This window comes from Scyliorhinus canicula, chromosome 1 (assembly GCF_902713615.1).
Source record: "Scyliorhinus canicula chromosome 1, sScyCan1.1, whole genome shotgun sequence".
NCBI classification, from domain to species: domain Eukaryota; kingdom Metazoa; phylum Chordata; class Chondrichthyes; order Carcharhiniformes; family Scyliorhinidae; genus Scyliorhinus; species Scyliorhinus canicula.
Window position 1 is genome coordinate 117,819,288 of NC_052146.1, and position 13,553 is coordinate 117,832,840.

Sequence of the window (13,553 nt, forward strand, 5' to 3'; positions counted from 1 at the left end):
AGTTTAGTTGAGTAGAGATTCTGTGGCTCACCCGCGTGCAGTAGGCTCATTTTCTGCTCCACCATTGTTTCGGCTGTGCTTGCTTCCGCCAGGTAGGCTTTAAAACACCGCAGCCAATGAGAGAAAATTTATTTTGCCTCTGCATCCTGCGGGTCGAGTTCCAGTCGCTCAGACTTGAGGGCTGATTCCATGATTGATCCTGACTGTTTCTTAAGTAGATTAAATTGATGGAACCATCAATTCACTAGACATGTGCTTTAAGATATGAACAGTGGTTTTAATCTACTTACACCAGAGCCAGCCTGTTCCGCGTTGAACTCTCGATGAACTGAACGACTGGCTCTGAGCATTGGCACTTATACAGCAGTCCAGGGGGAGGAGTCATGGGCGGAGCCAAGGGTGGAGCCCTGTACAAACTCCATTCCCAGCGCTACTCCCCCTAGTGGTCGGGCAACGCAACTGTGCTTACAAATGCATGGTCTCATGTATCTACAATAGTGTGAATTACGGAGTTACATTCACCACACGGAGCACTGCTCCTTCCTCAGGTGAATGGAGAGGTACCTGTTTGACTGTCTATATATATGTTTCTGGAACATATCTCTTCATTCACCTGAGGAAGGAGCAGTGCTCCGAAAGCTGGTGTTTGAAACAAACCTGTTGGACTTTAACCTGGTGTTGTAAGACTTCTTACTGTGCTCACCCCAGTCCAACGCCGGCATCTCCACATCCAGGTTAGGTAGGGATACTGGTTAATGGGGATAGAGTGGGAGCCTGATCCTTGGTATGGCCAGTTGGCAAAAGAGCTCTCGTCTGCTAATGATCGACCATAGATCATTTTTAAAACGTTCAGCTGTCAGCGTTAGACCAAGAAAGCTGAAAGGAAGGTAATCTAGCTTAAACAATGAGTGCATGAACCAGTTGCACTGTCTCTGGCGCTGTACATTCTACGTGATGTTACATTGTTCACCTCCTGAACGCCTTTTATAATGTTAATTGCGTTTTTATATCCCTGAAACAACAAACTTTAAAGTGCAAAAATGCAAGAATTAGGAAGAAGGCAGTTCTCGTAAGATTGGCTATGGAGGGCGCTGTTACGCTCCTTTCCCCTCGGTGGGAGAAGGGGGGGCTCGGAGGAGACGCAATGCACTATGGGATCAGTAGTCCAATGTCCGCAGAGGCAGAAACGAGGCGGTGATTGGAAACTACAACGCCCGGCGTGCTCCGCGTGGGGAGGCCAGGCTCAGTCCGGAGCGAGGCAGAGCCCAGGCTGTTGTGACAGACAGAGCGCTTTCTGCGGGGGCACTGACACCAGGCAGGCTGCAGGTTGGTTCGGGCTGCAGCGTCAACACCAACAGGGCAGGAGGGGAGAGGAGAGGGTTTCCTAGCAACTACTTCCAAAAAGTTGATTCTGGGGAAAGCTGCCTGAAGTTTTCCGGAGTTCGAGGAAACTTACTTTCTCCTTTCAAGGGGGACTGTCACAAACTCAACCTAATGTAAATGCGTCGCACATATTTGAGAACAATGCTATTTTGTGCCCTGAAGGGATAGTGACTTCAGGAAGAATATATTTGATCAAAAATTCTTTGGTTGTTTGCAAGAACTGAAGAGACCATTGTGGGGAGGAGAGGAGAGAAGCTTGAAAGGCAAGAGTGGGGAGGTAAGGGAGCATATCCACTTTCCCGGATCGGGAGAATGGCGGAATTCGCCCAAAAGCTTTGCAGCAAGAGTTACCATCTAAGCGTATATTTTGCCAGTTGTGACCAGGATTCTGCCGTGTGTCTGTGAATCCAAACCCCAAAATATTTGTTTTACTGACTTGTGTTCAACATTGACGCTGCTCCAGTGCAGCCCAAACACAAGTGTAGTGCGCAGAGAAGTTTGGGGACAGCGTGGTAGCACAGTAGTTAGCACTGTTGCTTCACAGCTCCAGGGTCCCAGGTTCAATTCCCGGCTTGGGTCACTGTCTGTGCGGAGTCTGCACGTTCTACCCGTGTCTGCGTGGGTTTCCTCCGGGTGTTCCGGTTTCCTCCGACAGATGTGCGGGTTAGGTGGACTGGTGGGGTTGCTTGGGTAGGGTACTCTTTCAAGGGCTGGTGTAGACTCAACGGGCCGAATGGCCTCCTTCTACACTAAATTCTGTGAGGAACATAAGGACAGTCCACCAGCCTGACCTTTGTTGCTTTATCCTCTACTCAAATAAATAGTTCTAAGTATTGGCCATTTTTTTCTTTATCGCCGTTGATTGCTTTTAAGCACAATTGTTATTTACTTTGAAGACGTCTCTTTGTGTTGCAGGAATATTACATCTTGAACTATTGTGATTATGGTTTCTCTTTTTTAAAAAGAGAATGAAAGTGTGAGAAGCTGGTTCATCCCCACACTTGTATCCCTTATTATTAATCTTCGCTTAAAAAAAGTCATGAATATATTTGTACTATTTGTACAAGGATGTCTCGGAGCGGCTGCAGGACATTCTGGGGGAGGAGGGTGAACAGCCAGCTGTCGTGGTGCACATAGGCACCAACGATATAGGTAAAAAACGGGATGAGGTCCTACAAGCTGAATTCAGGGAGTTAGGAGTTAAACTAAAAAGTAGGACCTCAAAGGTAGTAATCTCAGGATTGCTACCAGTGCCACGAGCTAGTCAGAGTAGGAATGTCAGGATAGATAGGATGAATGCGTGGCTTGAGAGATGGTGCAAGAGGGAGGGATTCAAATTCCTGGGGCATTGGGACCGGTTCTGGGGGAGGTGGGACCAGTACAAACCGGACGGTCTGCACCTGGGCAGGACTGGAACTGGGACTGGAACCGATGCCCTAGTGTTTGCTAGAGCTGTTGGGGAGGGTTTAAACTAAGGTGGCAGGGGGGTGGGAACCGATGCAGGAAGTGGGAAGGTAGTAAAACAGGGACAGATGCAAAAGGAAGTAAGGGGGAAAGTGCAAGGCAGAGAAGACATAGTCAAAAATCAAAAAGGGCGACAGTACAAGGTACAGTGACTGAGGGGAGCTCAGTGAATAGGCCCAGTAATACTAAAAGGAATAAAACTGGAGATGTTAAGATTCAAAACAGAGGTTAAAAAAAACCAACATAAGAGTACTTTAGTTGAATGCTCGTAGTATTCGGAATAAAGTAAATGAGTTGATGGCGCAAATCATCGTGAATGACTATGATTTAGTGGCCATTACTGAAACATGGTTAAAGGATGGTCACGACTGGGAGTTAAATAACCAAGGGTATCAAACTATTCGGAAGGACAGAGTGGATGGTAAGGGAGGTGGTGTAGCTCTGTTATTTAAGGATGACATCCGGGCAATAGTAAGGGATGACATTGGTGCTATAGAGGATAAGGTTGAATCCATTTTGGTGGAAATCAGGAATAGTAAGGCGAAAAAGTCACTGATAGGTGTAGTCTATCGGCCACCAAATAGTAACGTTATGGTGGGGCAGGCAATAAACAAAGAAATAACTGATGCATGTAGAAATGATACAACAGTTATAGAACATAGAACAGTACAGCACAGAACAGGCCCTTCGGCCCTCGATGTTGTGCCGAGCAATGATCACCCCACTTAAACCCACGTAACCCGTAACCCAACAATCCCCCCATTAACCTTACACTATGGGCAATTTATCATGGCCAATCCACCTAACCCGCACATCTTTGGACTGTGGGAGGAAACCGGAGCACCCGGAGGAAACCCACGCGCACACGGGGAGGACGTGCAGACGTGCAGACTCCACACAGACAGTGACCCAGCCGGGAATCGAACCTGGGACCCTGGAGCTGTGAAGCATTGATGCTAACCACCATGCTACCGTGAGGCCCCAGTTATCATGGGGGATTTTAATCTACATGTCAATTGGTTTAACCAGGTCTGTCAAGGCAACCTTGAGGAGCAGTTTATAGAATGTATCCGCGATAGTTTCCTAGAACAGTATGTAATGGAACCTACGAGGGAACAAGCGGTCCTAGATCTTGTCCTGTGTAATGAGACAGGATTGATTCATGACCTCATAGTTAGGGATCCTCTCAGAAGGAGCGATCACAATATGGTGGAATTTAAAATACAGATGGAGGGTGAGAAGGTAAAATCAAATACTAGTGTTTTGTGTTTAAACAAAGGAGATTACAATGGGATGAGAGAAGAACTAGCTAAGGTAGACTGGGAGCAAAGACTTTATGGTGGAACAGTTGAGGAACAGCGGAGAACCTTCCAAGCGATTTTTCACAGTGCTCAGCAAAGGTTTATACCGACAAAAAGGAAGGACGGTAGAAAGAGGGAAAATCGACCATGGATTTCTAAGGAAATAAGGGAGAGTATCAAATTGAAGGAAAAAGCATACAAAGTCGCAAAGATTGGTGGGAGACTAGAGGACTGGGAAATCTTTAGGGGGCAACAGAAAGCTACTAAAAAAGCTATAAAGAAGAGTAAGATAGAGTATGAGAATAAACTTGCTCAGAATATAAAAACAGACAGTAAAAGTTTTTACAAATATATAAAACAAAAAAGAGTGGTTAAGGTAAATATTGGTCCTTTAGAGGATGAGAAGGGAGTTTTAATCATGGGAGATGAGGAAATGGCTGAGGAACTGAACAGGTTTTTTGGGTCGGTCTTCACAGTGGAAGACACAAATAACATGCCAGTGACTGATAGAAATGAGGTTATGACAGGTGAGGACCTTGTGAGGATTGTTATCACTAAGGAGGTAGTGATGGGCAAGCTAATGGGGCTAAAGGTAGACAAGTCTCCTGGCCCTGATGGAATGCACCCCAGAGTGCTAAAAGAGATGGCTAGGGAAATTGCAGATGCACTAGTGATGATTTACCAAAATTCACTAGACTCTGGGTTGGTCCCGGTGGATTGGAAATTAGCAAACCTGACACCACTGTTTAAAAAAGGAGGTAGGCAGAGAGCGGGAAATTATAGGCCAGTGAGCTTAACTTCAGTAGTAGGGAAGATGCTGGAATCTATCATCAAGGAAGAAATAGCGAGGCATCTGGATAGAAATTGTCCCATTGGGCAGATGCAGCATGGGTTCATAAAGGTCATGCCTAACAAATTTAGTGGAATTTTTTGAGGACATTACCAGTGCAGTAGATAACGGGGAACCAATGGATGTGGTATACCTGGATTTCCAGAAAGCCTTTGACAAGGTGCCACACAAAAGGTTGCTGCATAAGATAAAGATGCATGGCATAGAGGATTGGTTAATTAATAGAAAGCAAAGAGTGGGGATTAATCGGTGTTTCTCTGGTTGGCAATCAGCAGCTAGTGGTGTCCCTCAGGGATCCGTGTTGGGCCCACAATTGTTCACAATTTACATAGATGATTTGGAGTTGGGGACCAAGTGTCCAAGTTTGCAGATGACACTAAGGTGAGTGGTAAAGTGAAAAGTGCAGAGGATACTGGAAGTCTGCAGAGGGATTTGGATAGGTTAAGTGAATGGGCTAGGGTCTGGCAGATGGAATACAATGTTGACAAATGTGAGGTTATCCATTTTGGTAGGAATAACAGAAAACGGGATTATTATTTAAACGATAAAATATTAAAGCATGCTGCTGTGCAGAGAGACCTGGGTGTGCTAGTGCATGAGTCACAGAAAGTTGGTTTACAGCTGCAACAGGTGATTAAGAAGGCAAATGGAATGTTGTCCTTCATTGCTAGAGGGATACCGTTTAAGACTAGGGAGGTTATGCTGCAATTGTATAAGGTGTTAGTGAGGCCACACCTGGAGTATTGTGTTCAGTTTTCGTCTCCTTACTTGAGAAAGGACGTACTGGCACTGGAGGGTGTGCAGAGGAGATTCACTAGGTTAATCCCAGAGCTGAAGGGGTTGGATTACGAGGAGAGGTTGAGTAGACTGGGACTGTATTCGTTGGAATTTAGAAAGATGAGGGGGGATCTTATAGAAACATATAAATTTATGAAGGGAATAGATAGGATAGATGCGGGCAGGTTGTTTCCACTGGCGGGTGAAAGCAGAACTAGGGAGCATAGCCTCAAAATAAGGGGAAGTAGATTTAGGACTGAGTTTAGGAGGAACGTCTTCACCCAAAGGGTTGTGAATCTATGGAATTCCTTGCCCAGTGAAGCAGTTGAGGCTCCTTCATTACATGTTTTTACGGTAAAGATAGTTTTTTGAAGGATTAAGGGTTATGGTGTTCGGGGAGCTGAGTCCACAAAAGATCAGCCATGATCTCATTGAATGGTGGAGCAGGCTCGAGGGGCCAGATGGCCTACTCCTGCTCCTAGTTCTTATGTTCTTATATAGAAGAGTGTTTTTGCAATATCAGGAGTCCCTGGCGACTGCTTGTTTCACTGGGTATTGTGGTTAGAGCAGTGAACGCAGTCAACTGAGTGAATCATACTTGCTGAAAATCTTCTCTCTGCCAGTTTACTGGTGGGTCTACAACTTAGTTTGTGGGAATGTATTCGGTGTTTTTGCTGTAATATAGAGAACCAAAGAAACTATCAAATTTAGGGTGTTCAGTGCGAGGCTTGACCCTGAAAATTTCTGGGCAATGGGCTTCCTGAGATGGGCGATTGGTCTGAAGATGTATTCCATTGTATTCAAACTCTTGCTTGCCAGCTTTATCCAGTAATCCTTTGAACCCACACTCCAGGTTTGGTGCCTGGTTGGTATTAAGCTATGTGATCTTTGAGGCTCGAGTTGCTGCATTTTTCAGAATCACTAGGTTAGGAAGGGGCGGGTTGCTCACAGTTCTCACTACTGGACGGAGTGGGTGAGTTCTGGATGTTGGAGGGAGATTACACTTAATTTCTTCCACAGCCGACTATTCCATTGGTCTTTGTCGTGTCGACTCGCAGGTTACACATGATACGTGTGGATAAACAGTAAACTGTGGATTGTCTGCCAAAGGCAGAGATTAAAGTCTCTGAGGAAGAGTGGCATAAATTATGGTCCATCTTGAGTTGCTCTTGAGTTGCATTCAAAAATTTGGAGGATGTAGAGGAGCAGCGGCCTGATCATCAATGAAAAAAGGCATGTCTGGGAGGGAAGTGATGGAGAGAACCAGGAGGCAAAAAGGAAGATCTGTTTGTGCGTGTCTGGATCTGTCTGTGTGCATATGTGTCTGTACAAGGACAAAATTACATGTTGCAGCAGGCACATGGAATAGGATAAAGGTTAGCTTTTTGAGTCAGGAATGCTCAGTTGAGAACACTTGATGACCAGGCAAGACAGTAAACATTTTTTATTCATGTGTTATAGATAGTGGATCTGACACTGTAGTCCAACGGAGCATGGGGGGGGTGCAATCACTAGAACTGCCTCCTGCGAAAGGACCCCATAAAGTGGGCTGCACAGACATCATGGCGGATCACACAAAGCAGGTAAGATGCATCTATGTATTTCAGTGGGAGATTATATTTAACAAACCTTTGAGGGAATTGTGTTTTTGTTGTCTCGTAATTTTACAAAATATTATATTTATGGGATGTGGACATCACTGGGAAAGCCAGCCTTTATTGCCCAATCTTAATTGTCCTTGAGAAGTTGATGGTGAGCCACCTCTTGTATCCTCCTTGTACCTAATTGATTAACAGACCAGAATCCATGAGATATCTGGTTTAGTTTCTCACCCCTTTCTCGTTGCTCAGTGAGGCCGATTTCACCGCCATCACTACTTGGCTATCTCAGCAATGTGGATGGTATGTTGGATTCAGAAGGCCCAGCAAGCGCTAGTGAACTTGCTTCCATGTGTCCTTTCTGAGGAGTAAAAAAGGATGCAGTTTTTGGTTGGTGCAACCACTAACCCAATTCTGCTTCCTGCTTTATAAACAATAAAAAAATTAAAAACACAATCTTTTCAAGACTGTTGATGTACAGGGAGGGTAAGGGTGGTGTATGGAGCCAACACAAGTGATGTAGTCAAATTGGGGCCTGGAATAAGCTGTATACTCTTTTTAATCTCTGCACTCAAAGAATATAGGAACTGATGGATATGTTTTTTTCCCATCAAACCTATTCAGTTCCTCAAGCCTGTTCTGCCATTCAAGAGATCATGACTGACCTGAAATACGAATGTCCTAACTTTTTTTTAAAGACTATTTATGTGAAGGCACAGAATGCTGTTTAATGCTTATAAATTTTATTGGTCTACAATTTGATTACTATGATAATAGGAAGGAATGTAAGTAGGTGACATCTGATTATTTAAAAGCCTTGTGTAAACTTAAGGAAAAGTGCAGATACGGTGAACAAGGGGAACACCCACCCCCTCCCCAAATATATTTCTGGAACAACAAAGCTAATGTTTGCAGCAGTCATGTCTTGAAACAAGTGAGGATGAAACACCAGATTGCAATCTTGTTGCTCTGAGGTTTGTAAGCTTGTTATCTTGGCCATTTTGGTTGGCTTGAACAAGTTATTTTCTGCTGGCTGATGACTCTGCGTTTTATGTAAATGAAATTGCTGAGTTTCATGTGTTTTCCATAAAGGTAAAGTCACCATAGTCCCAGGCAACCATAAACTGCTTTCCCCTTTAAAGGGGACAGCTGACTGGTGGTGATTTTAACCTGAGGATCACCACACCTCAGGATAGACCAACTGAAGGTCGGGGCAGCACGGTAGCATTGTGGATAGCACAATTGCTTCACAGCTCCAGGGTCCCAGGTTCGATTCTGGCTTGGGTCACTGTCTGTGCGGAGTCTGTACATCCTCCCCGTGTGTGCGTGGGTTTCCTCCGGGTGCTCCGGTTTCCTCCCACAGTCCAAAGATGTGCAGGTTAGGTGGATTGGCCATGATAAATTGCCCTTACTGTCCAAAATTGCTCTTAGTGTTGGGTTGTGTTACTGGGTTATGGGGATAATGTGGAGGTGTTGACCTTGGGTAGGGTGCTCTTTCCAAGAGCCGGTGCAGACTCGATGGGCCAAATGCCCTCCTTCTGCACTGTAAATTCTATTAGGCTTGCTTTCAGTTTCCTGAGGCTTCCTAGTTGCCAGATCTCAACTGGGTGACAGTCTCATTCTCATGGGGAGGAAAGTGGAGTAGTTTATTTGAGGGGAAATAAAGAAAGGGAACATAACTACATGGAAAACTTCCAAAAGTAGAAAAAAGGGAAGACATCTAAGGTCTGATACACACACAATGCTCAGAAGTGGAAGGAAATGTCAATAAAGCTGTTGCTTTTTAAAAACATTGCTGATGGTATATATTTAGATTGTATCGCATAACATGAAAGATCAGAAAATACTTTCTGATGAGCTGAATTAATAATTGGAAAGAGAAATGGGAGTAAATAGTTATTTCAGAGTGATAGAACGGACTCAGTGGATTGAATTGTCCATTTCTATGATTCAATCGGGACATAAAGTTGGTCTCAGTTTCCTGTGTTAGGGATGGGGATATCAGCCAAGGACTCTGATTACTATTGAGGGACCCTGCTGGAAAGAGCATGTGAAAAGGAGTGGGTGGATCCTTGCGAGTTGATCTGCTGATGGTCGCTTCCTATATTTTCACATGAGGTATGATCAAGTTACAGGGAAGCAGTTGAAGCTCATAGACAAGTCAGCACCTTGGGGCTGGCAGGGAAACTTGATGAGGGAAATGAAACATGCAGTTTGCTGAAAACGCCATTTGACAGGAACTGGAGTGGTTTTCTGGGCTGTGTCAGGAGATTCACGCAGCATTCTTATAATACCTGTGGGTAGAGCTGACTCACCAAAACTTGATGACATGCTTGACTTTATCCACAACTTCTTTTACCCCCAGGCTGTACCACAAGATCCTCGACTCGACACTCAAACTGTGCTCCTTCCTGTATCTAACGCATGGTGTATCTGCCTGGGAATGTGAAGGGTAGTGTAGAGGGATTTACTCTGTATCTAATCTAATCTGTGCTCTACCTGCCAAGGATTGTTTGGAAAAGTGTAAAGCATTTTTGGGAAGGGTAAAAGGGGCTTTGCTCTGTATCTAATGTGTGTTGTATGTTTCTTGATTGATCAGGTAGTTCAGAAGGAACTTTACTTGTAATAAAAACAGATGGTTCTAGAAATACTCAGCAGGTCTGGCAGCATCTATGGATGACAATCAAATGTGATTCTTCAGTCATGAAGGAAGATAGAAATGTAATGGGTTCTATTCTGTTAAAAAAAGGGTGAAGGAAGGAAGAACAAAAGAGTAGATTAAATAATAAAGATATAATCAAATAAAATGCAAAGGAAATGATAATGTATGCATAAAGAAACAAAGCATTTGTCCAGAGTCGGTATGAATGGCAGACTAATAAACAACTCTGACAGAAAGCAAAAACACGAAAACAAGATTCAGATCAGTACCCGGCAAAAAAAAACAGAATCAAATGGGACACAGAGGGCGAAATTCTCCCAAAACGGGAGAAATCGTCAAACTGCCGTAAAACCCGCCCGGGTTTTACGGCATCGCGCCCCTTCCCGACGGGGGACCGATTCTGGTCCCCCGTCGGGGCTAGCAGCCCGACGTCGGAGGCCCCGACAAGTCGGGCTTAACGAAAATCGTTAAGCCCGCTTGTCGGATTTAGCGCCGGCTGACGCGTCATATGACGTCAGCCGCGCATGCGCAGGTGGGAAGACTCCACCCGCGCATGCGCGGGTGACGTCATCGCGTTTTTGCGCGAAACCCGCGCATGCGCGGTCCGGGTTGCCCCTCAGCCGCCCCGCGTATTGATACTGCGGGGCGGCGGAAGGACAAATAGTGCGCGGGCATCGGGCCCGCTGCCCGCGATCGGTGGGCACCGATCGCGGGCCCATGGCACCCTTGGCACGGCCGTGGTACTGCCGTGCCAATCGGTGCCATGGTTATTTTTTTCCAGGTGGTCACGACGTTTTTACGAATGGCAGGACCAGGTGTGTTTGCCGTTCGTAAAAAGGTCGTAAAGGGCTGGGACTTCGGCCCTTCTAACAGCTGTGAATCGCTGCCGGCCGTAAAAAAACGGCGGCAGCGATTCGTGTCGGGATTTCGGCGGGGGGGGGGGGGGAGAATAGCGGGAGGGCGTCAAAAAAGTCGGGAAGGCCCTCCCGCTATTCTCCCACCCGTCGTGGGGGGGGGGGAGAATTTCGCCCATTGTTCATGGTTTGAAATTGTTGAACTCAATGTTGAGTCTAAAAGGCTGTGAATTGCTGATGCGGAAGATGAAGTACTATGTCTTGAGCTTCCATTGAGCATCAATGGAACACAGCCACAGGTCAAGGTAAATCACAGGTCGTGAATTAAAATAGGAGGCATCGGGAAGCTTGGGAACATGCTTGCAGACTGAGCGGAGGTGTTCCATAAGGCAGACACCTAATCTGCACCTGTCTCCCCAATGTAGAGGAGACAACATTGTGAGCAGCAAATACAGTAGGCTAAACTGAAAGACGTACAATGTAAATCACTGCTTCACTTGAAAGAAGTGTGTGGGGCCTTGGACAGTGAGGATGGAGGGGAGTTAAAAAGGCAGGTGTTACACCTAGTGTGATTGCATAGGAAGGGGGCAAGGTGGTGGTGATTGAGGAGTAGACCAGGGTGTTGCAGAGAGAATGGTTCCAGTGGAATGCTGATGGGTGTAGGGATGGGTAGGTATGTTTGGTGGTGGCATCATGATGATGGTGGTGGTGGTGGAAATGGTGGGGAACAATGCATTTAATCTGGAAGCTGGTGGAGTGGAAAGTGAAGACAATGGGGAATGGAAGGGTATGGGGTGAGAACAGAAGTATGGGAAATGGGTCCGACATGGTTGAGGTCCCTCAACTACAGTGAGTGTGGGTAACCCTAGCTTGAGGAAAAATATGGACATATCTGAAGTGCTGGTGTAAAAGGTTGTGTCATCAGTGCAGATGAGACAATGCAGAGGGAATTTTGATGTATAAGTAACCTGTGTTGTACCTGCTCTGGGAATGTTTTGTGGAACAGTTTGGAGATTATTTTGCTCTCCTGTGTTATAATCTAATGTGCTTTTTATGCTGATAGTTGTATCTAAAATAAACATCAGCTTCGAAAAATTTTGTCCTTAAGTTGTGCAAAGAAATGTGAAGTATTGCAAAAGGCACATGTTGCAAAGGGACATGCCCCGCCCACCACTGCCAAACTCTGAATGATGCCCATTTCATGTCCTTAATATAACTTGTTAAGCAATCGTCTCTTACTCAGTGCAGATTTTTTTTTTAAATTTAGAGTCCCCAATAATTTTTTTTTCCCAATTAATGGCCAATCCACCTACCCTGCACATCTTTGGGTTGTGGGGTGAAACCCACGAGACACTGGGAGAATGTGCAAACTCCACACAGACAGTGACCCAGGGCAGGGTTTCGAGCGTGGGTCCTCAATGCCGCAGACCCAGTGCTAATCACTGCGCCAGATACCGCAGATTAGTGCAGATTTTGACAGAACATTCAAGAAAAATATGAAGGAAGTTGTTGGCTTTGATGTTCTGAAGGCATCTTGTAGGATTGGGTCTTAGTTTTGCCACAGTTGAAAGAAATTATGTGCACAAAGATCCTGTTCTTTTAGAACTGGAGAAATACACAATTCAGAATACTAACTGGGAAAGCGCACCAATTGGATAAGATGAGAATCCGTTGTCTAACAAACTCACAATCGGGGTGGCACAGTGGTTAGCACTGCTGCCTCACGGTGCTGAGGACCCGGGTTCATAGAATCATAGAATCATAGAACAGCACAGCACAGAACAGGCCCTTCGGCCCTCGATGTTGTGCCGAGCAATGATCACCCTACTCAAACCCACGTATCCACCCTATACCCGTAACCCAACAACCCCCCCTTAACCTTACTTTTTAGGACACTACGGGCAATTTATCATGGCCAATCCACCTAACCCGCACATCTTTGGACTGTGGGAGGAAACCGGAGCACCCGGAGGAAACCCACGCACACACAGGGAGGACGTGCAGACTCCGCACAGACAGTGACCCAGCCGGGAATCGAACCTGGGACCCTGGAGCTGTGAAGCATTTATGCTAACCACCATGCTACCATGCTGCCCTGGCCCGGGTTCAATTGTGGTCCCGGGTCACTGTCTGTGTGGAGTTTGCACATTCTCCCCGTGTCTGCATGGGTCTCACCCCCGCAACACGTAGATGCGCAGGGTAGGTGGATTGGCCACTCTAAATTGTTAACTTCATTGCATTGTTAATGTAAGCCTACTTGTGACAAAAATTATTATTAAATTGGAATTTGTTTTTAAATTTAAAATAAATCTCAATCTGAGAGCTGGTCATTCCTCTGGGTGTATTTGGTGGCCTGATTTGAAGTGACCAAGGCCCTGTCTGCGATCCTTTGCCACAATATTGAAGAAGAGCCTAGAGTCCTGGCCAGTATTTACCCTAATCCAACATCATGAGAAACAAATCATTTGATCATTATTACATTGCTGTTTATGGAAGCTTGCTGAGCACATACCAGTTGCTACACTTCCTACAATAGGAAGTATACTTCAAAAGTACCTCATTTGGTTATAGAGTGTTTTGGAATGATATGAGGTTGTGAGAAGGTGCTGTCAAAATTCAAGGCTTTTCTTTATGTCACTTGCTCTCCTTACAATCAATAAATTA

At 45.5% G+C, this 13,553-nt stretch overlaps 1 protein-coding gene across 6 annotated transcripts in view; it reads left to right on the plus strand.

Annotated features, from left to right (window-relative positions):
• Window positions 1-868: 868 nt before the first annotated feature.
• Window positions 869-13,553, plus strand: part of LOC119966603 (platelet-activating factor acetylhydrolase 2, cytoplasmic-like) — a 39,046-nt gene continuing 26,361 nt past the window's right edge. For 3 of the 6 annotated variants that reach the window (XM_038798578.1, XM_038798624.1, XM_038798615.1), the window contains exons 1-2: window positions 1,333-1,660; window positions 7,237-7,358. In XM_038798578.1, the coding sequence (XP_038654506.1) occupies window positions 7,269-7,358 (90 nt within the window). In that variant the 5' untranslated portion in view covers window positions 1,333-1,660; window positions 7,237-7,268. The other 3 variants (XM_038798605.1, XM_038798587.1, XM_038798596.1) reach the window with 3 other exon arrangements.